This window comes from Bos mutus, chromosome 22 (genome assembly GCF_027580195.1).
Source record: "Bos mutus isolate GX-2022 chromosome 22, NWIPB_WYAK_1.1, whole genome shotgun sequence".
In the NCBI taxonomy this organism is placed as follows: domain Eukaryota; kingdom Metazoa; phylum Chordata; class Mammalia; order Artiodactyla; family Bovidae; genus Bos; species Bos mutus.
Genome location: NC_091638.1, coordinates 18,124,928 through 18,150,865, shown reverse-complemented (window position 1 = coordinate 18,150,865; position 25,938 = coordinate 18,124,928). Strand labels below are relative to the sequence as shown.

Sequence of the window (25,938 nt, the reverse complement as noted above, 5' to 3'; positions counted from 1 at the left end):
TCCTCTGTTGGTGGAATTTTCCAGGCAAGGATACTGGAGTGGGTTGCCATTTCCTTCTCCACCGTGAAGGCAATAAGACATTTTCAATCAGGGGAAAGCTCCAGGATGCAGCCAGTTAAGCATGGGGTCAGCTGGGGTGCAGGGGCAGCGGGGCGGCTGCCGTATCATCAATAGAACCAGCCGCCCCAAAGGCAGGCAGTCTGGGCATTCCTGCTTTTCTGGAACCAACCTCAAATCAATGAGGCTTGTCTGACAAGGGTTGGGGCAGGGGAGGCAAAGGCTGGGCCTTAAACAGAGAAGGCTTTCATTTTATATTTCCCTGGCCACATATGGATTTGCTTTCCGACTTGGTTTTCCTAGACAGATTAACCCTTGTTCACACGTGATGTAAACCTTGGGAATCTCAAATCATGTCTTCCCCTGGAGGGGAACAGAACCATATAAGTTATTACAACTATTAAAAATGTGCCATAAAGGGTTATGTATGGTGGTTAGGAACTTAAGGGGGGCAGGAGGGAGGACCCAGTCTAGGAAAATCAAGAACCTCCCTGAGAAAGCGATAGGAGGAAATGGACGGTGGTTTCTAGAACTTTCTAGCTCATCGAGGAGCCTGAACAGATGACTGGGACGCATTTCAGGGACAGCTTGTGGGGGAGACGCAGAAGCGACAGGCCCCTTCACCCCACAAAGGGTCTGGACCCACCAGGCTTTCTGCCTACCTTTCACGTACTTTAGAGCAGGGGTCCCCAACCTCCAGGCCTCAGACCGGTACCTCCTGTCAGATCAGCAGCAGCATTAGACAAGAAACAAAGTGCACAGTAAGTGTAATGCACTTAAATCATCCCCTAACCAAGCCCCCCACGCCCCTGGTCTGTGGAAAGACTGTCTTCCACAGAACTGGTCCCCGGTGCCAGGAAGGTTGGGGACTGCAGCTCTGGAGCATCTGTGAATTCAATTCTCCTTCCTGGCCACCCCGAGTTAAACTTAATTTTACCTGTTAAACATGATGTATTGAGAGAGAAAGGACAGTTCCAGAGCATATATCCACAGAAAACTCTAATGCAGAAAGATACATGGACCCCAATGTTTACAGAGCACTGGTTACAACAGCCAGGACATGGAAGCAACCTAAGTGTCCACTGACAGATGAATGGATAAGGAAGATGTGGCACATTTATGTGATGGAATATTACTCAGCCATAAAAAAGAAGGAAATAATGTCATTTGCAACAATGTGAATGGACCTAGAGATGATCATACTAAGTGAAGCAAATCAGAAAGATGTGATATCACTTATATAGGCAATCTAAAAATGATGCAAGTGAACTTATTTATAAAACAGAAACAGACTCACACATATAGAAAACAAACTGACCGTTACCAAAGGGGAAAGGGGAGGGGGATAAATTAGGAGTTTTGTTCCAGCAGATAAAAACTACTGTTTATAAAACAGATAACAACAAGGTACTTCTGTATAGCACAGGGAACTATATTCAGCTTTTTTAAAAAGAGGACAATAAAGGACAACATGGTATATTTTGCCCCAAACCCAAATTCTCCTAGAGCTGAACCCATACAAACTATCTGAATGGACAAAACCCAAATGAAACACCATTTCTCATAGAGAGTGAAAAGTACTCTTTAGGGGCATCTGTAAAACTATCTTTGGGACGCCAGACACTCCTAACATCCTAAACTAAAGCCATCAGACGAACTCTCCCAACCACAACCAGTCCAAGGAATCAATTTCAACACACATATGTAATAGGAAAAATAATTGAGTCTTACCCCAGAATGCAAACTACTCAGCCACTTCTGCAATCAGCTAGTCAGCCACCCAATGCTTCCCTTTACTGTCACTTTAAATAGGATTGCTCTTTATAATCAGAAAGAAAAAAGTTTTCCATGCACAGAATTCTAAGCACTAGATCAGTAGGGCTCATCTCAATTTGTTTAGTCTGTACATTTTTAGCCTCATTACACAATTTAGGAAAAGAGGGTCTAAACTCAAGAGATTTCTTCACATTTGTGCTTGTCCAAAGGAAGAGAAATTCTCAAGGAGCAAATGTGGGGGAGAAACAGTAGATTTCAATACACACATCCCCCTGGAGAACATCTCTGCCCCGAGATATGACCTCTAACGTAGACAAGGATGTTGCTTTAGCCTGGGGGGACTTTCTGTGGTTTTAGAAGGCACTTTATCCAAAGTTGTCTCCATGGTTGATACACACGTCATCGTAGAGAGTATGGGTGGGACGGCACAGGATGGAAATTTGGAAAAGGAGCGGCTGCCAGCACTTGGTTCTGCACACTCTCTGCTGCTACCAAGGCGGAGGAGGGGATAAAAGACCCTGCCAGGGTCTGGGCTCCACATGCCCTGCCTTTCCTCTCCTATTTGGGGAAACAGGGTTCTCATGGCCAAGATCTGAAGCCACAGCCAGGCTGGGCTCCTCCATCTGGCACCGTCACCCGCTCCCCGCTTTGGCCCCAGGGTGGGGTAAGGGGAGGACCACCCCTGACCTCAGGCCTGGCAGAGGGTCTCAGGATCCCTAAGAGCCCCTGAGGGGCGTTGGGCCGCCAGTGAAATTTAAAGGAAGAGGAAGGGTGTGGTTTCCCTTCTGTCTGGCTGTTAAGAATGTTACCACTTTTGGCACAGAAGTCTGTGAGGCAGGCCTGTACCGGGGCAGATGGGACCAAAATGAAGGGACAACAAAAGTCAGGCAGCCCGTAAAACCTCACCCTGGAGGAGTGGTGGTCTGCAAGGGGAGTACTGGATAAGAATACATTAAGCCAAGGAGCTGAGAGCCTTCAAGTCCAAGTTGGAATGGCCGAGGGCCCAGTCCTAAGGCCCGGTTGTTCCCAACTTGTCTTCATGTTAAAATCCCCTGGGGAACCCTCCAAAATGTCTACAGCCTGTGGCCCATCCCCCAAGATTGGAGCTAAGTTGCTCTGGGATTCAGCCTAGGCTTCAGAAGTTTGAAAAGATCTCTAGGTGATTCTAGGGGCTTCCTTGGTGGCTCAGATGGAAAGAATCCACGGTGCAGGAGACACGGATTTGATCCCTGGGCTGGGAAGATCCACTGGAAGAGGAAATGGCAACCCACTCCAATATTCTTGCCTGGAAAATCCCATGGACAGAGGAGCCTGGTGGGCTACAGTCCAAGGGGTCACAAAGAATCAGACACAACTGAGCAACTAACACTTTCATTTCATTACTAGGTTATTGTAATATGCACTCAGGTTTGGGAACCACTGATGTGGCCCCTGGCTACTCAAAGTGTGGCCCCCAGACCAGTAGCACTGGCCTCCTCTGGGAGGTTGGGAGTACCATGGACTATCAGGCTCACTCCAGATCTGCTAGACAAGAATCTGCACACTGGCCAGATCTCAGGGGATCTTTGTGCTAATCAGAGAGTCGGGTAACTTGAGAAGCGCTGGTCCACGAGACAAAGCCAAATCGTCTTCCTCGAGTACAATCTTGTGGCACATGCCTTTCCTCCTTCCTGGCGTTGACTGCACTTGTAATTGTAGCAGTGTAGTCAGGTGAGTTATTACAGAAGTCAGTGTCGTCGTTCAGTCACTAAGTCGTGTCCAACTTTTTGGGACCTCCATGGGCTGCAGCACACAAGGCTTCCCTGTCCTTCACTTTCACCCAGAGTTTGCTCAAACTCATGTCCATTGAGTCAGTGATGCATCCAACCATCTCACCCTCTTTTGTCCCCTTGTCCTCCTGCCCTCAATCTCTCCCAGCATCAGGGTCTTTTCCAATGAGTCGGCTCTTCACAGCAGGTGGCCAAAGTATTGGAGCTTCAGCTCATGTGTGTGAGTTATTACCAGTCAGTGTAAGGGCCCCAGAATACCTAGAGATAGTTTCTTGACACTGCCTAGAGTGTATGGGTTAAATTGAAATGTAAACTAGAGTCACAGCATAAGCACCAGCTCCCTGGCCTGGTCCTATCCATTTGTGACCTGTAGTCATTTCAGGCTTCCAGGACAGGGCAGATAAACTGGGGGAAGCCAGTGCCCAGTGCTTCACTCACACAGGCACTGCCCATGGTTCTCATCCAGTTTCTCCTCTGGCTGCCACCTCTTCCACTGAAGCCTGTCTGATACCCTGAGCATCTACACTTTATTTCGCAGAACAAGGTTGGCTGGTAGAAATCCTGGGACCAGGGTGATCATGACCTTGTCCTACCACCCCCTGCCCTAACCCTTCCAGGACATCCCACCCCTACAGAAATGCTGTCCACCTCTCTGGACCCACATAGTCCAAGGCCCTGAGTCAAGGCGAGACTCGCGGGAGGCTGTCTGGGGTCTGGAGACACCTGGTGTGGCTGGAAGCCACAGGATCTGAATCCAAAGACATGAGTGTGGATCATGCTCTGAGTGGTGTATCCTAACAGTTCTGGGAGCTTGTTTTGCTCATGAGCCAAATGCTAAATCTTGACATCATAGGCTGGTTGTGAAAACCAAGTGAGAGAAGGGATGTGAATACACTTTGTAACCTGTAAAGTGCTGTGCCTGTGCCATAGAACATGAGATGAGAGCATAGTCAAGAAGTCAGACCTGCCTGGCTTCATGTCCAAGCTCCACCACTTACTGACTATTGGATTTTGAAGGGGAGGGGAAACCTCTCTTAGCTTGTTTCCTCACCTGAAAACAAGGTTACTCAAAGTGCCTCCTGTGGGTTCATCAAGAAGCTTAAATTAAATATTATGCAAATACTTGGCATATGCCCCCACATAAGGTATACTCAATAAATGCTAGCTATAATCATACTCATTAGGAAATATAAAACAGCTTTTTTTTAAGGTATATATCTTTTTTTTCCTTTTTTTTTTTTTGGCCATGCCACATGGCATGTGAGATCTTAGTTCCCCAACCAGGGATCAAACCCACATCCCCTGCATTGGAAGCACAGAGTCTTAACCACTGGACCACAAGGGGAGTCCCGGAAAAATAAAAGTTTAGCTTAAAGTTGTAATACAAATAAAGATCGACTAAGGACACCCTTCCCCAGAGGGGCATTCTGAATGGGCACGGTGCTTCTCCTCTCAGACTCACGGCCCTACCATCACCTGATGACTGGGAATATGACTATCCCCCACAGGGCTGTCATCATTATTGAGGAAGACAGTGGTTTCATAGGGAAATCGCTCTGTGGACTGTCGAGCTACTTTTACTTGGGGGTTGTTGAGGGTACTGGAGTAACTCTCTGATCATGTTTCTGTTTATGATCTCAGTTCTCTGGACCTTCTCATAACTTCACCTTTTCCCCACTCATCTCCATCCTCTCTCCACCTCCTGTCCTGGGTCCTGGGACCCTGGGGGAAAGGGATGTTTTTAAGTCACAAAGCACGTTGACCAGTAATGTTTTATAACAACACAGGTATGCTTATAGAGCTTACCTGTAAAAGACAAGTCAGAGGAGTTGCTTTGGAATAGAATTTAGTACCAGTTCAGAACATCCCTGCTCAAAGAGCAAGCCCACAGATAGTCAGGAGGGCATGTGATCGTGTTAAGACATAGTTTTCAAAAAGGTAAGGTCAGCATTCTTGTGCAACTATAAAATGAAACTTAGCAAAGATTATACTCAACTCATGATATAGGGAAGGAACCAGTAAGATATTTAGAGCCGTCCAAAAAGCATTTGAGGAGCTGGGGGTTCATGAGCAATTTAATGTCAGGACAAGATTGATAGGTATAGAACTAGTTGATATCCTACATGACAATGAACCATAACCTTTGGGGTTGTCTTTTTCAAAATGACAAAAACTATCTGCATGGGTGTCACTACTGGACAAAAATCCACAAGTTAACATGGAACTTGGCCAAGCGTAAGAAGAGCACAGAGGGAACTTCCCCAGACCCTCGCAGGGATGGGATGGAGTGGGGAACACCGTCACGCTGCCACATGTGACATGAAGGCTGTGCCACCCCCGTTTCTGCCTTACATCCAAGTTTTGGGTTTCTTTTTTTTTCCAACAATTTCGGTAAATACTTATTTCACTTCACTTACATGATGCTTATAGTGGCCCTGTTGGGGCAAAAAGGTCAAGGAAAACCCGTTTCCAGAGGAGAAAACTGAGTTAGTTCCACAAGGAGAGAGAGAAGCTGGGCTAGGAGGAGAATCCTGCTTCCTACTTCTGAGCCTGGCGCTCGTCCCGAAACTCCATCTCCCACTTGGCCTTCTCAGAGCACTCTCATTCTCAGCCCCGCATTGCTCTCAGTGGCATTTGTCTCTTTTCAGACTTCCCTTGGGCTTCACTAAAGGTAAAGGAGGGAGGGAGGGAGGTACCCGCGGCCCCCACCCTTTACATCCCAGAGGCCTCCTGGTCTCATCCCAGTCCTTTTAAGTTCCCGACACGATTCAGTGGCACAGCATCAGGTGAACCACATCCTGCTATCCTGAGCCAAAGAAAATTGTCCAGACACTTTATCCCCTGCTCCGGAAAAAGGACAGAAAGAAGGCCGCATTCCAAGAACCCATTTTTTTAAGTGGTGGCTCCTTTCAAGCTCTTCTCTTCTCAGCTACTGTGAGCCACTTTGCCATCTTTCATCTGCAACTGCATCCACATCAGAGAAACCTACTGTTTACAAACCAGAATGTCTCATTTGAAACACTTGTTCTGGTTGATGTTTGTCCCCCACGTCAACAAACAGGAGAATCATTTTCTGTGTTGGGGGTGAGCTGGATCTGTCTGGCCCCTGGCTGGATGGCATGCCTGCCCTGGACAAATGACTGCTCATTGTGTGGAACAGGCAGCCAGGAAACTGGCAGTGAGTGTGGTCCAATGGCCCAAATTGGTTTCTTCCTTGCAAGGCCATTTATTTTTCTCACCCACGGATTTCTGTTGCCATAGAAACCATCTCACTAGCAGGACGGAGACGCAGGCCAACCCTGCTTTCTGCACCATCAGAGAGGCAACGTTTATAATCATGAAACAAAGGAGGGAGTAAGAAAGTGTATGGGGTGGGGGCTTCCCTGGCGATCCAGTGGTTAAGACTCCACACTTCCAATACCAGGGGTATGGGTTTGATCCCTGGTTGGGGAACCGAGATGCCACATGCTACACAGCGAGGCAAAAAAAAAAAAAAGGCAACAATACTCCAATAAAAATTAATTTGAGAAAAAGAAACTAGATGAGGTGTGCAGTTTAAAAAGTAGTTCCTCTAAAGTTCCCGAGAACTCTGAAGCAGGTAAAAAAAATTTTTTGAGAATGTCTGATTCAGAGTACGTTTATACAAGGTGTACTGACAACAGCAAACATTCGGAGTATAATAAGTGCATGCTAAGCCCTTGAGTGCACAGCCCATTTAACCCTCTCAGTGACTCCACGCACCTGGGGGGTTCTTACTGTCCCCGTGACACAGACAAAGAAGCAGACTCCGCAATGCAGTCACTGGCCCAAGTCCAGCGGAAGAAAGGGACAGAACTGGGATCAAAACCAGCCCTCTGACCCCAAAGCCTGGACCTCCTGACTTGAAACAGCTGCCTTCCCTTCATCTCTCTTCATGTCTCTGTTGTAGAGACATGTTGTAGCCTTGCTCTTCAAAGGTGCTGGACACCACTGTCCATCCAGCGTCCGCCATTTTTGTTTGATTTTTTAATCCTTTTTGCCTTCAGCCATAAGCCCCTCTCTAACATCCCACACAATGAGGGTTCCACAGAACAGGATACGGGCCACTCCGATCCAGGCCAGTTTTCTCATCTCACAGAGGACTAATGTGGGCTGGGCAGGGAATAAGTCGCCTCTAGCTGCACAGCTAATAAATGTCAGAGTTGGCACCAGAGGGCCAGCCCCTTGCCCTGCAGGCCAGAACCCGGCTGCACTGAGCTGCCTTACACCACTGTTTCTAAACCAGACCCTGAGCCAGCAGTTAGCTCTCCTGGCCAAGCATTAGGACTAATCCCCTTGTAGGATGGCTGTTAAACCAGCCAGAATAACAGCAGTGCTCAAGCGGGCAGGGTAATTCACCAGAGAGGAAACACTCCCACAGAGCTCTCCTGTTTCAGGCTTTGTTGCCTTGGGGGTCGATCTGAAACCATCCAGTGATGAAGCCTGATCCAGAAATTGTTTACCTCTGCCCAAAACTTCGAATGACTTAAATATTAAGTGTAAGGGGACCATTGTATTTCAACTAGTAGAATCCAATGGGTCAGAAATGAGAGGCAAGGTTTTCTATGCCAGCAGCTTTAGGGAGCAAAGTTCCACCCATGAATCAAAGTACCCTGGCTCAGACAATGAGATGGCTGTGAGCATTGTCTTGGTTTTCCATTTTAAGATGAATCTAACACCAAATAGGCACAGACATGAGCATGCAACCCTCCAAATACACGCCACATGACTCTTCCTCCCCAAGTTGTGAAGATCTGTTAGAACAGCATAGCGTGTGAAGACGTGGTGTGTCAAGTCACCAAGCAGGTGGCATGGAGCTGGGTATTATCATGAGACGAACTGGTGGGGGAGCAGAGAAATAATGTGAAGAGTAACTGTTTCTTTCCATGTCTGTCTTTGAATTCCAACACTAGCAATGATGGTAGCCTCACAGCTTGTCTTTTTCCCACTTAGAAGCAGAGAGGGTAGAGGCATCATGCCCTAAAGAGCATGCTCAGACTGTGACACCCTACCATCCAGCCCTTTTGTACCCTTCTGCCCTTTCACACCTCCTCCTTCTGCTAGGAGTTCTCTTCTTTCTCCTGCCTGCATACATTGCACAACCTCAATTCTGAGCCACCTCCTCCGAGAAGCCTCCCTGATTTCCCACTCAGGTTAACCTTCCTCTGCACTCCTGAAGTCTATGTGCAAAATAATAGCAGCTACCATCTGTAGTGCCTAAGGTGTTTGTGGACATCACATGCATTATCTCTGTACCCATTTGACAGGTAAGGAAACTGAGGCTTAGTTTGTCCAAGGTCACGCAGCTGCTAAATCATGAAGCTGAGTTTGAAATCCAGGTCTCTCAGGCTCCAAAGTCCATGTGTTTCTACCACACAATAGACAGCTGCCCTTGCCTCAGACTTACCCCTTCCAGGAAGTGTGTGTTTCTTCACCTCCCACTAGACTGTGTGTTCCTCCAGGGCACCACAAGTCTCACAATGTATCCCTGTGCCTGGCACATAGCAGATGCTAAATAAATGCTTCAGTGAGTCAACAGTTTGTGGAATGGGCAGCTTATCCCTTTATCTCACTGGTTGATGGAGCTATGCTTCTATAAAATCCTAGTACACATGGTACCCACCCCCAAGGCAGTCCCCATCCCCAGCACAGAATCAAGTCAGTTTCTCAGCTGGCAGATCCATTTGCTAACCCACTGCTTCTCCAAGTTTCACCTCCTGTGAACCTCCTGGAAATCTCCTTCCAATACAGATTCTGATTCAAAAGGGCTAAGACCCTCAGAGGTGGGGCATTTCCTGCAAGCTTCTGGTGATGCAAGATCCCATTTTGGAGTCGAAATGCATCAGCCAATAGCAGTCAATGCACTTTGGTTACCTTTGGCTGATAATGAACAATAAAACCTGTCTCCCACTTTGTTCCCTTTCCAAAGGATAACCAGATTTCAAATGCTTCTGACTGTCCATGATTTAGCAAAATATTTAAGTTATGCTTTGAGCTATAAACATTTGGCAGCTTGAACATTTGTGCCTGTAGCTTTGGTTTAATCACGCCCTATCAATAAATCACAAATAAATGAGAGAGAAGAAACACTCACTGGAAGATTCCATTCCAGTGACAAGTGGATCAGGGGAGTGGGTGAGGGTGGGAGAAAGAAGCCAATGAACCCCCAGTGCATTTTTATGGGAAGGACTCCACCCTTCCACACCTGCCTACCCTGTGGCCACTTTCCCGGCTGGTCTCCTCTGTTCCTGGTAAACAGTAAAGCCATGGCTTATTCATCTCGAGCCCTTTGAACCCCACACAATTGCTTTACCAGCATGCCAAGTCTTTAGAGGTCAAGCATCTCCGGTCCAAGACGTTTGGAAGGAAAACACCCTCTTTTCTGTCTCCTTTTCCAGATGTCGCTGGGCCAGCAGCAGTCAGCAAGAGGTGTGCCTTGTCTGAGATGCAAGGGGACGTGTTCGGGCTTCGAGCCACATTCATGGAGGTAACGGAGTTTGTCAGGAAAGGCTCTGCCTGCCTTCATTTCTTGGCTGTCCTTTCTGGGAACCCTGGGACTGCTTAGGGTGCATGGGTTGTTGGCTGACTGGCTCGGGAGTGAACGCATTCTTGCTTGGCCTAATTCAGAAATGACAGAAAAGCCCTTGAGGAGCCAAGACGAAGAAGGAGTTCAGGCTTTATAAACCATTTCCAGGTGGAGGCGAGGATGCTTGGGGAAGCGGTGGGCAGTTGTTAGCTGCTGCCTGGTCCAGGCTGGGTAGACCAGTCTGTCCTGGGGTTTGGTGTGTGGGCTTCATCCTCCCCTCCTGCACTATCAGCCCCCCAGGATTCTGATCTCAAAGTGCCCCAGGGATCAAAATAAAAGTCCCTGTGTCAGCAGCACTTGAAAGCCAGGGCCTGGTTTCACGTCCATGCGGGAGGGCGGTGATATCTGGCTTGGACTTGGATTCGCGGATTGTTCTTTTGTTTTGTTTCATTTTTTTTTTTTTCACAACAAGAGGTATTGCTGCCATTCTACACAAGCCTCAGGCACTGTTCACATCAGCATCTGTGTAGCTGGCACCCCTGGAGGTGTGCAGGGCACAGTCTGAGGGGGCCATCCCCCTACCCCTGGGGGAGAGAGGCTAAGCTCTGTAGGGCATGACAACTTAAAAGGAGGTTTTGTCTCCACTGTCAGAGGGTGGCCTTGGGCACTCAGAGAGGGAACCCATCTCAGGAGGTGTTTGTCTCAGAGAAGTTGATTTCCACCATGAGATGGCAGTAACAAAATTATACACTGAGCTGAGCTAAATCTCTTCTACTTGAATGTTGAAGTAACCCTGAGCAGGAGGTGTTAGTATGTCCATTTTACAGATCAGGAAACTGAGGGTGGGTAACGAGAGCCTGGCAACTATGGAGCAGACTTCAAACTCAGGTCTGTGAGTAAAGCCCCATGCCATGCTGCCAGCCATTCTGCACAGAGTCCTGATGTCCAAGATTGTTCCTGACTCTACTCCCAGACACTCCCCACTTCAGAGGAGCTCATATGGGCTTCCAGATGCCAGGGACCGTCAAGGTCATCCAATCCCAACTCCCATCCCCTGCACCAATTCCCCCCCACAGCTAGGACGTCCTCTCCCCACACATCTGTTTTGGCCATGTGAGCTCTTTCTGGCCTTGAAGAGGGTCTGCCTGCCCATCGTCTCACCGTGCCGGTCCTGACGCTGCCATCAGGGTGTCAGAGGATGAGGCTGGCTCTTCATCAGTTCTCCCTGAAGTCAAGAGATGGTGCCTCCCTTTCAGAATTCTTAGGCCCAGGGGATCGTGCTCCCTAAATGTACACATGGAGTCAGTGCCCCAATGCTCCCTTCTCTCAAGGTGCACAGGCCCACGCTGCCTGTTCTCGGGCCTCTGAGAATGGGTGTTTGGTGTATTCTCTCTGGTTTCCTAGTTGTTTATAGCAGGAGGGCAGTTCTGTACACTGTTCCTCTTGGCTGGGAGCGGAAGCCTCTCATCATCGTTTCCATCCTGACATTTTCTCATCATCCTACCGGTTCCCAGAACATCAAGTGAACTTTAATTGAGAAATACAGACTTCAGCCTGTAGGTCCTGCCTGTCCAGGACACAAGCCACATGGCCTCCCATGACAACTATTTGACTTGGCCCTGGAGACAATCTGTCATGAATGAATGTCATTGTGTTCCAGTAAATCTTTATTGAGGGCCACTGAAATTCAACTTTCTCACCATGTTCATGTGTCCCCAAGTAATCACCTTCTTCCGAATCTTTTTCAACCGTATAAAAACTGTTCATAGGCCATATGGAAGGAGGTGATGGACTGAATTTGCCCAGTGGGCTATACTTTGCCAACCCCTGAGGTAGACAAAGCCTGATTTTACAGATAAGAAGCTTGACAGGAGCCTGTGGTAGGCTTGTGTTCAGGCTGAGATTATATCCCAATGTCATGCCTCTTCCACAATTTCGAGTTGCCTGGGACAGCCTGAAGAAATGGCCATTGTGGCACTACCGAGGATCTCTCTAGATGCGTGTATGTCCTCTGTAATCTGGGTGCCTGGAAAGAGCAGGAATGGGACCGAGGAGGTGTGTTCCTCATCTATAAAGTCCCAGAAATGAGTCTGGCAACAAAAACAGCACAAATAAAGGAGAAATAATGTTGACACAATCAAAGGACATCTCATATTTCTCAGCATTTTCTGTTTCAAAGTATTCTGCATCCCAACACCTCTCATAGCATCCTGAGCATCTACATGAACCAAAACTGCCAAAGGGCAGCTTCCTCCCCCAGATTCAAGTACGGAAGCTTTGCGGATGTCAGAGGACCCCATGGAACTCTGGGCTTCCCTTCCTTTCCTTCCTCTTCCTCTTCTCTCCACTTCCAGCTCTGCTGCCGCCTCACCCCCATAAACCAAAAGTGCCCTCACCAGTCTCCTTAAAGAAGGAGTCTCCGCCATGCCTGGCTCACAGAGAACACCGTTGGTCATGCATGTGCATGTATGCTCAGTCGCTCGTCATGCTCGAGTCTTCATGGCTCCGTGGACTGTAGCCCGCCAGGCTCCTCTGCCCATGGGATTTCCCAGGCAGGAACACTGGTGTGGGTTGCTATTTCCTTCTCCAGGGGATTTTCCTGACTCAGGCATCTAACCCACATCTCCTGCATCACTTGCATTGGCAGGTGGATTCTTTACCACTGAGCCACCTGGGAAGCCCATTGGTCATGAATAAAATGTTCCAATTACATAAAACAAGCAACCCCTTCTCATGAGAATGAAAAGAAAAGCCTTCTTGCATTTGCTACCTACCATCTTTAGGGTGCTAATTTATCTTTAGAGATAATTTCCCTAAAGTTATCATTGAGCGTGTCGATTTTAACATGTCCCAAATGACATGCAAAATCCCGGGCTGGATGAAGCACAAGCTGGAATCAAGATTCCCAGGAGAAATATCAATAACCTCAGATATGCAAATAACACCACTTTAAAGTGAAGAGGAACTAAAGAGCCTCTTGATAAAAGTGAAAGAGGACAGTGAAAAAGCTGGCTTAAAACTCAACATTCAAAAAACGAAGATCATGGCATCTGGTCCCATCACTTCATGGCAAATAGATGGGGAAACAATGGAAAGAGTGACAGACTTTATTTTCTTGGGCTCCAAAATCACTGCAGATGGTGATTGCAGCCATGAAATTAAAAGACACTGGCTCCTTGGAAGAAAAGCTATGACAAACCTAGACAGCATATTAAAAAGCAGAGACGTTACTTTGCTAACAAAGGTCTGTATAGTCAAAGCTATGGTTTTTTTCTGAAGTCATGTATGGATGTGAGAATTGGACCATAAAGAAAGCTGAGCGCCAAAGATGTGTTGCTTTTGAACTGTGGTGTTGGAGAAGACTCTTGAGAGTCCCTTGGACTGCAAGGAAATCAAACCAGTCAATCCTAAAGGAAAACAGTCCTGAATATTCATTGGAAGGACTGATGCTGAAGGTGAAGCTCCAGTACTTTGGCCACCTGATGTGAAGAGTCGAGTCACTGGAAAACACCCTGATGCTGGAAAGACTGAAGGCAGGAGGAGAAGGGGATGACAGAGGATAAGATGGTTGGATGGCATCACTGACTCGATGGACACGAGTCTGAGCAAGGTCCAGGAGTTGGTGATGAACAGGGAAGCCTGGCATGCTACAGTCCATGGGGTCGCAAAGAGTCGGGCATGACTGAGTGACTGAACTGAACTGACTGAAATGGCAGCCCACTGAATGCAAACTGGAAGCTTCTCCCCAAATAATGCTTAAAAGGCTTCCTTCTCTTCTCCTGAACACCACACTGCACACCGTGTGTTAAAAACAAGAAGCAAGCCTTGCACTGAAGAAATGTGTTTAACCTTCTATAGCCCACTGTCCTCCAAACTCATCACCGATGAGCACTTTTCCATGTGCCACATCCTGACTTCTCGGGGGAACTGGTCCAGGCAGCAGAACCACCTCAGAGTGTATGCAACTTGCATGGCCCAACCTGATTCTACCTTACGTTACAGTTTCCACCTGATCTTCTCTCTCTCTCCCATCCCCACTGCAGTCTCCTTGAAGGCTGCGATGGGGCCTCCTTCTCTTCATATCAGGCTAGGGGTTCTCCACCTCAGCACTCCCAACAGTAGGGGCTGGATGGTTGTCTGCTGTGGAGGGAGCTGTCCTGTGTATTGTAAGATGTTTAGCAGTAACCCAGACACCAGAGCCCCCCACTGGGACGATCAAAAATGTCTCCATGGTTTAGTCGCTGAGTCATGTCTGACTCTTCCGACCCCATGGACTGTAGCCTGCCAGGCTCCTCTGTCCACAGGATTCTCCAGGCAAGAACACTGGAGTGGGTTACCATTTCCTTCTCCAGAATGTCTCCATGCTCAGCCATAAAAAAGAACAAAATAATGCCATCTGCAGCAACATGGACGGACCTAGAGATTGTTGTACTGAATGAAGTAAACCAGACAGAGAAAGGCAAATATCATATGATGTTGCTTATATGTGGAACCTAAAGAAAAAGGTACAAATGAACTTATTTACAAAACAGAAATAGAGTCACGGATGTAGAAAACAAACTATGATTACCTGGGGATAAGGTTGGGGGAGGGATAAATTGGGATACTAGGACTGATATATACACACTATGATGTATAAAATAAATAACTAATAAGAACCTGCTGTATAGCACAGGGAACTCTACTCAGTACTCTGTAATGACCTATATGAGAAAAGAATCTAAAAGAATCTTTAAAAAAAAAAAGAGAGTGGATATATGCCCATCCATATGTATAACTGATTCACTTTGCCATACAGCAGAAACACAACAGTGTAAATTAACTATACTCCAATAATTAAAAAAAAAAAAAGTGTCTCCAGATATTGCCAAATGCCCCCTGGGGACAGTTCTGACCGTGGTTGCAGTCAGATGCTGATGTAGAGCATCAAGGTAAGCTTCCCAGAGCCCCACAATCAAAATTTGTGCTAACTGATTAAATACATCAATCTCCTGTATTTCGAAGAGAAAGGGAGGCTTCCTCTGAGCACGCCTGGCTGTGAAGCGCTCAGGCAACTGCCCTGACATCTCCCCACTGAGCCCCGCCCCGCCCCACCGAGGTTGTGATGCAGCTCACTTGACCTAACAAGCTCTACATCGCGTGTGTTCCGGCATCTGAGATGCAGCCTGCCTAAGGGGACCCGGCCAGGAAGGGAGGGGAGCGCTTTTCCTCTCACTCTGGGAATTCTGGATAGCTAAACCTTAACAGCATGACACAAAGCTGCCAACTGCTTTTGTTTTTAATTGTCAGAGGGAAGCATCAGGCTTTCAAGTCAGCCTATGAAGCCTCCCCAGGACGCTTTTCTTCTTCCAACCCCAAGACGAAGCCTTGCCAATAGATGTCAATCTCTCCAGCCCGAGGGGTTTAAGCTCATCCTCTTTCCCCCCAAGTCCTGTCCACCAGTTTCTTGAAGAAAACTTCCAGCTGTATTTTAACTTCAGGATGAGTGCTAAAGTGTTTACAAATTGCTGAAGCTCTGAGACTCATGAATCTTGGGAGACAATTTCAATAATTCTTTACAGCAAGAATCAGCAGACTTTTTAAAATAAAGAGCCAGATAGCAGATATTTTAGGCTCTGCAGGCCTCTGATCTCTTTTGTAATTACTCACTTGCTGCTGCCACCCAAACACAGCCACAGACCACAGTAAATGAATAGGCATGGCTGTGTTCCAATAAAACTTTATTTACAGAAGCAAGTTGTGGGCCAGGTTCAGCCCACAGGCTGTGAAGATTCCTGACCTAGAACATCTCCAATGATGAACCAGCCTTTGCCACCCCAATGTGGTGGAAAATTTCTCAAGAGAAAAATTGTGCTGTTCTTTTTACCAACAAAAGTCATACCAAATTCCCCAGAGACAGATTGAGGTGCTGATTCCAAAGGCCTTTTGGTCTCCGGTTACCATTTGTCTGCTGCTAACCTTTTCAAGTTACTAAAGTTAAACTTTGCGCTTGCTTTCCAAAGCGTAGATGCTGCCAGCGGGAGACTCTGCCTCTCTTTTCTGGAGGTTGATCTCACTTGTCCCCATCCCACCCCTCAGGAAAATATGCAAGTCATGCAAATGCAGCCAAGAGGACCACTGCTTGAGCTCTGACCTGGAAGACGATCGGAAAATTGGCCGCTTGCTGATGGACTCCAAGTATTCCACACTCACAGCCCGGGTGAAAGGCGGGGACGGCATCCGGATTTACAAGAGGAACCGGATGATCATGACCAACCCCATTGCCACAGGGAAAGATCCCACCTTTGACACCATCACCTACGAGTGGGCTCCCCCTGGAGTCACCCAGAAACTGGTAAGACAGCTTCCTGCAACCAAGTGGTTATTTCCCTTCTCTTGTAAATAGGAGTCATGCCATGGGTTCCTGAATGTCAAAGACAAGGGAACACAGGTGCAAGGTTATAAGAATGGTAGGAATAGCTATGGTTTCATAGCTGCTCCTACCTCTGGGATCTTGAAGTGAAAACTATCTGGGCCTCATTTTTCCTCATCCATGAAATGGGTAGAGGTGTTCATGGGAATTCCAGCTGCAGTACACAGTTGCTTATGGTTCCCTTTGGGCTCTCTGCTTCTGAATAGAGGATGCTTTATCCTTCAGAATTCTCAGAGTGCTTTTCTTCATCCGCAAGTTGTTCATTTTCCCTCAAAGTGATCTGGGATGTGCCTTTTGCAAGCCTAGGGGAGAACACAGGAACCCTCCTCTCTTCTCCCTAACTCCTGGGCTTAGAAGGGAGTTATGCCAGTTTACTTTACATAACTCTGGGGAAATGGCACCCAGAGAAGGACAAAGCCTAGAGAGAGCAGGTGATTTGCACAAGTCACCCCCTTCAGCTTCCAACTAAAAGGACCCAAGGAAGGTCCCCGTGAACAAGCCTTACCCCAGACAATTAAGTTGGGAAGCTCCAGACAGCAGGGTCAGAATCATCAGACGTGAGAATTTAAATGAAGCCCCAGGTAGCATCCCATGCAGGCCCCTTCAAGACCCAGAGCAGTGGACTAGTGCCCCTCAAATTTCCACAAGTGCAGAAACTATCTGGAGAGCTTGCAAAAACACATCCAGCAGGCTCAGGGATGGCGTGCCAAGCTCCCAGGTCATGCTGAGGCTGCCAGCTCCTAGACCACATCTGAAATAGCAAGGACCTAGGTGATTTCTACAGGTTAATGAGATTTTAAAAAGCCCTACAAGGTTAGCAATGCAGACCTGCCATTGAATCCCATCCCTCCTGGGAGAAAAGAAGTGCCTTTCCAGTCCTGTGCGGCCCTGGCCCTGCAGGCTCCTCCCGCAGCTCCTGCCTTGCACCCTCACTCAGTACCGGGCAGTGCGCTGACCTCCTGCCTTCCTGCCCTGGACCACTCTAGGCTCTTGCCCTCCTCAGGGTTTGCACATGCTGTTTCCTCTACTTGAAACATCCTTTCCTGGCTCTCTGTATAGCTGGGTCCTTCTGTCAATCAAGCCTCAGACGGGCCTCACCACACTACCCCATCTACAGTTGACGTCACTCATCCCACTAGAATTTTTTCTCTCTCCATTCTCCATGGTCTCCTTAGAAGCTCTTTTATTTATTTATTTTTTATTGAGGGATAATTGCTTTACAGAATTTTGCTGTTTCTGTCAAACCTCAACATGAACAGCCATAGGTATATCCTTAGAAGCTCTTATTTCAAGCTGTCCTTGCCTCATGCAAGCCTGTGCTTCATTATCACCCAGAGCATGCGCACACGTGTCCTGTGCATGGTGCATCCTTCGCCTCACACCGCGCAGAGCGTGCAGCGGGCTTGATGAGTGTTTGTGCCCACGTGACCTCCCAGCCAGTGACCCACCACGTGTGGTCAGTGAGCGGGCTGGACCTGCTCCATAAAAACCCTTGTGACTGGCCCACAAACAGAAGCGCAGGAATTGAGAATAAATATCGGGAACCTCTGTGGCAACTGACACCCAAGTGCGTGATGGCCAAACAAAGCTCTCGTGTGCACAGCCTCCCGTGGCCTGAGAACCATCTCACCAGGCACAGTGAGCCCACAGATTGTCCTGCAATCCAAACCACCCAACAGAACCCCAAAACAAACCTTGATTCTTTACCATAGAAGGTTCAAGCCTGGAGTTTAAGGGAGGAGGGGTGCAGAAATCCCTTCTAGATAAAGCAAAGAGAGACAAAGTTTTGTTTTGTTTTTTTAAGCTTTGCTTTTTGAGAAGCATACTTTCAAAGAACATTTCAGCATGCATGAGGTGCCTGAGCTTAGCCACCCGGTGAGGTAGAGGTCAGTTTACCTGTGAGGGGACACAGAATGGTTCACTGCCCTTTGCCAGCATGAGGGGGTAGGCAGGGGCAGGTCGGGGGCCACAGAGGGAGGCATTGAACAACAGCAGTGCCGGGTTCCGGTGGTTCCGAAAACAGATCTGCCTCCAGCGCCTGGGCCTGGGTGAACCATCACTGGGTCTTCAAGATGTTAGTGGAAACTAAAGCAAGAAGCTCATAAAAGAGCCGGCTGTGGGCGACAGGAACTGGCTGCTGAAAACCTCAAATGCTTCAGCCCCAGCCTAATCAGAGGAAGGCATCGTCGGGCCGTGATTAATGCCGGCTCATAAAACCGCACGGGATAAAGGCCCTTCTGTCTGCCCTGTGTCTGGCCTGCCTGAGCAAGTCACATTTCTGAGATTGGATGACTTTCCTCCCACTCACCCTTCCGACTTTTCCTTAAATTACCAAGTGATCGGGACAGATTACATTTTGGAAATGGCCTGAATCTTGCTCTTTATCACCCTTCCCAACCAGAATAAAAACCAGAGAAATGCTTGAGCTTTTAAAGACTAAAGTCATGATAAACCTAATTGCTAGTATTTATTGAGTACATACTGTGAGCCAGGCGCTATGTTAAGAGCTATACATGCACGGAAAGTGTTAGTCGCTCAGTTGTGTCTGACTCTTTGCAACCCCATGGACTGTGGCCCGCCAGGGTCCTCTGTCCACGAGATTTCCCAGGCAAGGATACTGAAGTGGGTTGCCATTTCCTACTCCAGGGGATCTTCCCGACCCAGGGATAGAAGAACCCGGGTCTCCAGCATTGGCAGGCGGATTCCTTACCATCTGAGCCATCTGGGGGAGGGGGTGCATTACTGCTCGCATTTTACAGAGGAGCAAACAGAGCCTGGGGGGGAGTCCATGCAGGCCTGGCAGTCTCGTGTGCATCGTCTGCCCCTGAACCCAGGGCGGACACCACTGCTCAGCCTCCCACTGATCCGTTTCCCACTGAGCCCTATTGGACCTCAGCATCCTTCTCAACACCGCACTCTAGGCTGCCAGGACTGACCAGGATGTGCATGGAATGTGAAGCCCATTTACTGTCCTTGTCTGACAGCTGGAGAAGATCAGGAAAAGCAAAATCGGGACTGGGCCTTCTGACCTCAGAGTCCGTGTGTCTCCTCCTGCCCAACCCTGGGAAAGAGCACCTTTATCCTCCACTTTTCTCTCTGATCTTTGATTTGTCTCCTGGTAAAGCCTGATTCTGGGAACCTCTTCCCCAAGAATTCTCCACCAGAGGGCAAAGCACCAAATGATTCAGAAAAGTCATCCAGTCTTACACCAAAGATTGGTTTAGGACCTAAAGCAGTCTTCCCAACTGATCTGAGAAAAGGCCTCTTGCTAAAGGTTTTGGGAACATGACCTTGGTTGGCTTCCTAGAGAGATTGCTGATTCTGACCCAATCTCTCTTTCCATCGCCCCCTTCCCAAGTCCATGCCAATGATGGCAACTGTCTGAGAGCTATGCTGAGGTGGGTTCTGACACCCTCATTGGGGTTGATTATTAATGTCTGCCATGTGTGAGTGAGTAGGGAGTGGTAGCATAGGCCTCAAGCCAGCCAGGATCACAAAACACACACCAGCAGCAACCAGAGGCTGGGGCCTTGTCAGTGCAAAGGCAGAGAGCTGGTACCCAGCTGGGGCTTTAAGCTGCAACAGGAAAAGTAGGTCTCTGTCTCCAGGATGCCAGCCAGGCACCCCTTAGCTCTGCAGGTCACACACACGGTCTCAACCACAGGGTTGATTTATAAAGTTAAGCAGGGAGGGGTGCAGGCCCTAGAAGGTGGGAGCCACACAGAAATCCAGGGCCTGGGCATCCTGGCACCAGTCAATACTTCCACAGAAGGCAGCAGCCACGGGCCATGGGCATCAGGCCATCCGGCGGGAGGGTTAGGGTCAGGGTTGGGCACAGAGGTGGGAAACAGTAGCAGAGTATAAACAATTTGCATTTCACACTTTCTCAAGCTGTGTGGCCTTGACCTTTATCTCCCCATACCTGGGACCCACCTGAGTGTAAGATTTCTACTCATTTTAAAGAAAAGCAAGCCAGCAAACTAATGAAAGGCCAATCGGACGGTTATCCATGGCCATATTTATAGTCAGATGGTCTACCATCTATCCCAGCCGTATCAGTGTGGAAATGTTATTGACCTGAGACCTTGTCGATTCTACTATTAGAAGGGGCCTTTGCATATTTTAAAATTAATAAACCATGAAATGCCTTCTGCCTATAAGGATTTAATTATACTTTGCTAAGAAAAGCGATTTTAAATGAGATTTTTTTTTTTTAATGAGAAGCATTGCCATGAGGTAAACGAGGTAAAAATCTTCAGTTTTTAAGGAAACAAAATCCATGTTGCAGAGCCGGCAGATCTAAAATGAAAGTCTACTGAAATTATCCCATTCTCATCAAGCATGTGAAGCTGTGGTTACGACTTGGGGGAGAGTGGAAGCTTGTTCAGGCCTCCTTTGGGTGTTCCCCAAAGATTCACCCCTTTTCTTCCTTGAGACTAATCCTTGGGTTTTCCAGAAACCTGCAGGAAACCACAGGTCTTGCCAGGGCTTAGATCTCCCATGCCCGGGTGCATGGGAATCACGGTGCTGGGTCTCCCCCTCCCCAGGGCCTGCAGTACATGGAGCTCATCCCCAAGGAGAAGCAGCCGGTGACCGGCACCGAGGGCGCCCTCTACCGCCGGCGCCAGCTCATGCACCAGCTCCCCATCTACGACCAGGACCCCTCTCGCTGCCGCGGACTTTTGGAGAACGAGCTGAAAGTGATGGAAGAGTTTGTGAAGCAATATAAGAGTGAGGCCCTAGGTGTGGGCGAGGTGGCCCTCCCCGGGCAGGGCGGCTTGCCCAAGGAGGAGGGGAAGCAGCAGGAGAAGCCTGAGGGAGCCGAGACCGCGCCCCCGACCACCAACGGCAGCATCGGTGACCCGTCCAAGGAATACGTAAGTCTCTCCCACCCCTCCGTCCATCCATCCATTCATGCCTCGGGTCTGGATGAAAATGCCCAGGTCAGGGCTGCAGGGTTAGGGCCCCAGCTCCAGGCCCTGTTCCTTCATTCCTGCATCCATCTATGGTCATGGTCCAGAGGTGGTCACAGACAAGCAGACCCCACCAGCTCAGAGAAAGGGCATCTCTCCTTGCTCAATGGTGAGGGTGGGCTTGGGGGAGGAGGGGAGGCCCCCTCTGGCCTTGCAAGAGTCACTAGGAGTCCCCCAGGCCTTTGGGCTCTTCAGGGGATGCCTGTGTTGCCTTCAAGAGGTGAGCATGCCCTAAAAGAGGTGAGAGTCTCAGAGCACAGCACAGTCAAAGGACTGAATGAAGTGCCAGGTGGCTGATGGTGGTGGTACTGGGGGGCTGGCAAGATCAGCAGAGGCACATTTCCTGAAGAGTCATGCACTCCATCCATCCATCACTCAAGGATCCATTAGCCTGTACTGTCTGCTGAGATCCAGGAAATTAAACAAGCAGAGGACCCTGTCCCCATACTGGGATGTCATAGACTTAGGACTTTACTCCAAGGGCCATAGAGAACAGTGGTGGGCTTGAGACTGGGGGCCACGTGGGGCTATCTGCTAAGTTTCATGGGACCCCCAACCCCAACCCCCATCAGTCAAGAGGCCCTGTGACTCTACGTGACATTTGGAAATATGAGTCCCAATCCATCAAGCAAATCACCTGCCTTGCTGGCAACAGGCAAGAGTCACCCACGTTAGCCAGGAACCCCAGGGAAATGCCCACCCAAATGATGCTGTCACTACATCAAGAAGGGGTTTCTCTTCTCTGTAACTCACACTTGCTATCCGAAACCTGCGTCCTGCATTTCCAACGCCCACCCCATGGGCACATTCATTTGGGATTGCCATCTGATGAACTTGAAGACAAAAGAATGAAACTAATTTTCCTTAGCACAAATTAGTGCTGGTGTTGAAAAGACCTGTTTCTCAGGAAGAATTCACACCCCAGGAATTGATTTTTAAAAATTACATGCAGTGACCATGTTTTCAGACACCAGCCCCCTACCCAGCCCTGCTCTCTATCCACCCTCCAGTAGCCATCGCCTCTTAACAACTAAGTACTGTGGAATTCCAAATTGGAAGGCAGCTTCTTTAAGTCTGTGACATCTCCCAGTTGCCATTCCCAGGAGAGAAATGCTGATCTGAGAACGTATTTCATCCTGGATTCCACATGTTTGGACAGCGTGGAAGTAGGGCAGAGGCAGCCTAAGATCCCAGGTCCTTGGCAACAGCCAGCTCTAGGAAATGGCTCTGACATTTTAGAAGCATTTAAACAAGACCAGACAGTAAATAGGGAATGCACAGGAAGGTGATATTGGTGGGTTGAGCTGGTTAGGGAAGACAGACTTTTCCTTCCCTTGTAGTTGTTGTTCAGTCGCTAAGTCGTGTCCAGCTCTTTGTAACCCCATGGACTGCAGCACGCCAGACTTCCCTGTCCTTCACTGTCTCCCAGAGTTTGTTCAAATTCGTGTCCATTGAGTCGATGATGCCATCCAACCATCTCATCCTCTGTCTCCCCATCTTCCTCCTCCCCTCTATCTTTCCCAGCATCAGGGTCTTTTCCAATGAGTCAGTTCTTCGCATCAGGTGGCCAAAGTATTGGAGCTTCAGCATCAGTCCTTCCAATGAATATTCAGGATTTATTTCCTTTAGGATTAACTGGTTTGATCTCCTTGCAGTCCAAGGGACTCTCAAGAGTCTTCTCCAGCACCATAGCCCCTTCCTTTTCCTAAACCTGATCTTCATTAGATAACTAATTGTGTCACTACTGGACTCACATCCGTTACCCACTCTAGACACTGAGGTCCTGTCTTGTCTGTCTCTGTAACCGAGGGCTACAAATCAAACCACCCCATCTCTGCAGCAGGTACCACTGATATAATATACAGAGAAGGTGCTTGATAATTATGTGATGCATGAATGAATGAATGTTGAAACTAAATTGATCCTCTAAAGATGGGGACCACTTGGGTGGCTGTTTTGCTTGAGAGGACAATGAGATTTCAAGTTTACATGCCTTGATCATCTTCTGTGTGCTACATGCTACGTTCACCACTTTCAGGTCTCGGATTAATTCAGACCGTTACCTGGTGGGTGGATTTCACAACCCTGTATTATAGGTGGGACTTCCCAGGTGTCGCAAGTGGTGAAGACTCCACCTGCCAATGTAGGAGAGGCAAGAGAGGCGGGTTCAATCCCTGGGTCAGGAAGATCCCCTGGAGGAGGGCATGGCAACCCACTCCAGTATTCTTGCCTGGAGAATCCCATGGACAGAGGAGCCTGGTGGGCTATAGTCCACGACATTGCAAAGAGTCAGACATGACTCTTTGCACACATGTGTTGCAGGTGAGGACTCAGGGATTCAGAGAAGATAGGTAGCTTGTCTGAGGCCCCATCGTTTCTGGGGGAGAGTGGGGTGGTCAGACTCCGGATCTGATACTGTTTCTACTGTGTGATGCTGAATATAGAACCCTGCCCGTTACCTGTATTTAACTCAGTGTTTATCTCCTCAAAGCCAGGGAGCAAATTCTATTAAGGTAACTAATAGGCTGTAGACTGTGTGTCCCTGGCAGCCCCAACCCAGGGGGCAGCATATCAAGGAGACGTGGGTGCTGGCCGGCCTGTGTGCCGGGCTCCCCTTGTTCTCATAAAAGGGCAGCAGGACAGCCTCCAAAGCCAAATGTCAGGCACAAATCTGACTTTAGCTCCCCTGAGGAGGGAAATGAACTTGGCTAGAATCCATCGGGGCATTCAACCTAAGAACCTGGGTACAGGGAGGAAGCATAGAACTGACATTCCAAATCAGTGATGTGTGAAAGAGGAGGCAAAAAGAAGGACATGTGACATGCAGTACACTGGAGCTACGACTGTAACACACCATGCTTCGTCATCCTGATGGTGAGCGTCAGTGCTGTTGCTGGCCTTTGCTGAACCAAGGACAGTGCTAAACAGGGAGCATCTGATGTAGAGCTCCCAGCCACAGGAGGTGAGGCTGTGGGGTTCAAACCAACCTCTGTCAGCCCCCAAGCCCATCTTCCTGTTTCCCAAAGCTTATTGCCCAGAAAGCTCATGGATATGAAGCTATTAAAGGGCCACATGGCCGTGTAAAGGGGACATCAGGGTTTCTTTCAGGCTGGACTTCTCAGAGCCTTCAGAAGACTATGGCAATGTCTAAAAGCACCTGGCACCCTGGCTAAAATCCAGCGGGCTGGGTCCCACCCCAGACTGGTGGGTGCAGGTGGGGCCTAAGACTCAGCATTTCCAACAAGTCTCCAGTCTGATGCCAATGCTGGGCTGGGGGCCACCCTTTGAGAACCACTGCTATAGAGGGTTGAAAATGACCTGATGTATAAGCTCAGCCAAAACGATATCGCCAATGAGGGTCCGTGAGATGCTAACATGGGCGTGTTCTAGACGTGTGTGGCCTCCCCCTGCCCGGCTTCGGGCGTCCAGCTTTGAGAACACTGTCAGCACTCTCGAATTCTTTGAACTGCCCACGGGGAGTTCAGGGAACACTTGCAGATAATACAGCCCCCCGCTCTCTCCCGGCCCTGATCGCCCCAGCCGGGAGCTCACAACACTCTGCTCTCAGCAGCCAGAGGCCAGGAGCCCCACCCTCGGAGCCTCCACAGCCTGCACCCCACGGTGGTCCTCCCCGGCGCTCACTCGGCTCCGTCCTGAGGCTGGGTAGCCTGTTACCTTGGAAACCTTGGGAGGAGCCTGGACCGCAGTGACCCCAGGGTCGGACTGCCGACTCCTCCCTCCACCAGACTGACCAGACCAGAGGAGCATTCCTGCCAAAGCCTGTTCGGAGTCATCCGTATGGAATCCCTGCCCACGGGCTGAGTGCTGGGTGAAGCCGGAGAGCGGCGGCATGGCAGGAGCAGCGGGTCCCTGGAAGTGCCACTCTGACTCTGTGCTTAGGAGAGGTGGCAGCATGGGAAATGACCATAAGAGTCAGCCCTCTTCGTGAGGAAAAGTCACAAAGGAAAATCCCAGGTACCAGCTTGTCAGCTGTCACTCTGAAAGCAGGCCCTTTAAATCACTGAGGCCAAGTAAACCCCCCAATATTCAGCCTCCCTCTCTCTCCCTGAGTTGTGCGTGGAGTGAGGAGGGGGGCTGGCATTGCACAGCAGTCTCATTCATCTCTTTGAATCACCCAAACAACCAGTGAGAGAGGGTGGGGTTGTTATACCCATTTTACAGATGTGGAGTCTGAGGCACGGAAAGGTTAACTGGTTTGCTAGTGAGATTCCAGCCCAGGTCCTTCTGCGTCACTAGCCCTGGGGGGTCTCGGCAGAGTGGGGACAAAGCAAAGGCGCGGGGACTTCTGTTTGTTGGGGTGAGAGGCGATGTGTGGACTCACAGCCCAGACAGCAAAGAATTTGGGGGCAAGTCAGGAACAAGGGAACAGCTTGTCTGCCCCACTCC

At 48.9% G+C, this 25,938-nt stretch overlaps 1 protein-coding gene across 1 annotated transcript in view; it reads left to right on the top strand.

Moving 5' to 3' along the window:
• LMCD1 (LIM and cysteine rich domains 1) overlaps nt 1-25,938 on the top strand; it is a 57,093-nt gene that overhangs the window by 19,663 nt on the left and 11,492 nt on the right. Inside the window, exons 2-4 of the mRNA XM_005895515.3 lie at nt 10,019-10,107; nt 16,225-16,480; nt 21,106-21,435. Of these exons, the coding sequence (XP_005895577.1) occupies nt 10,019-10,107; nt 16,225-16,480; nt 21,106-21,435 (675 nt within the window). The remainder of the gene's footprint in view (nt 1-10,018; nt 10,108-16,224; nt 16,481-21,105; nt 21,436-25,938) is intronic.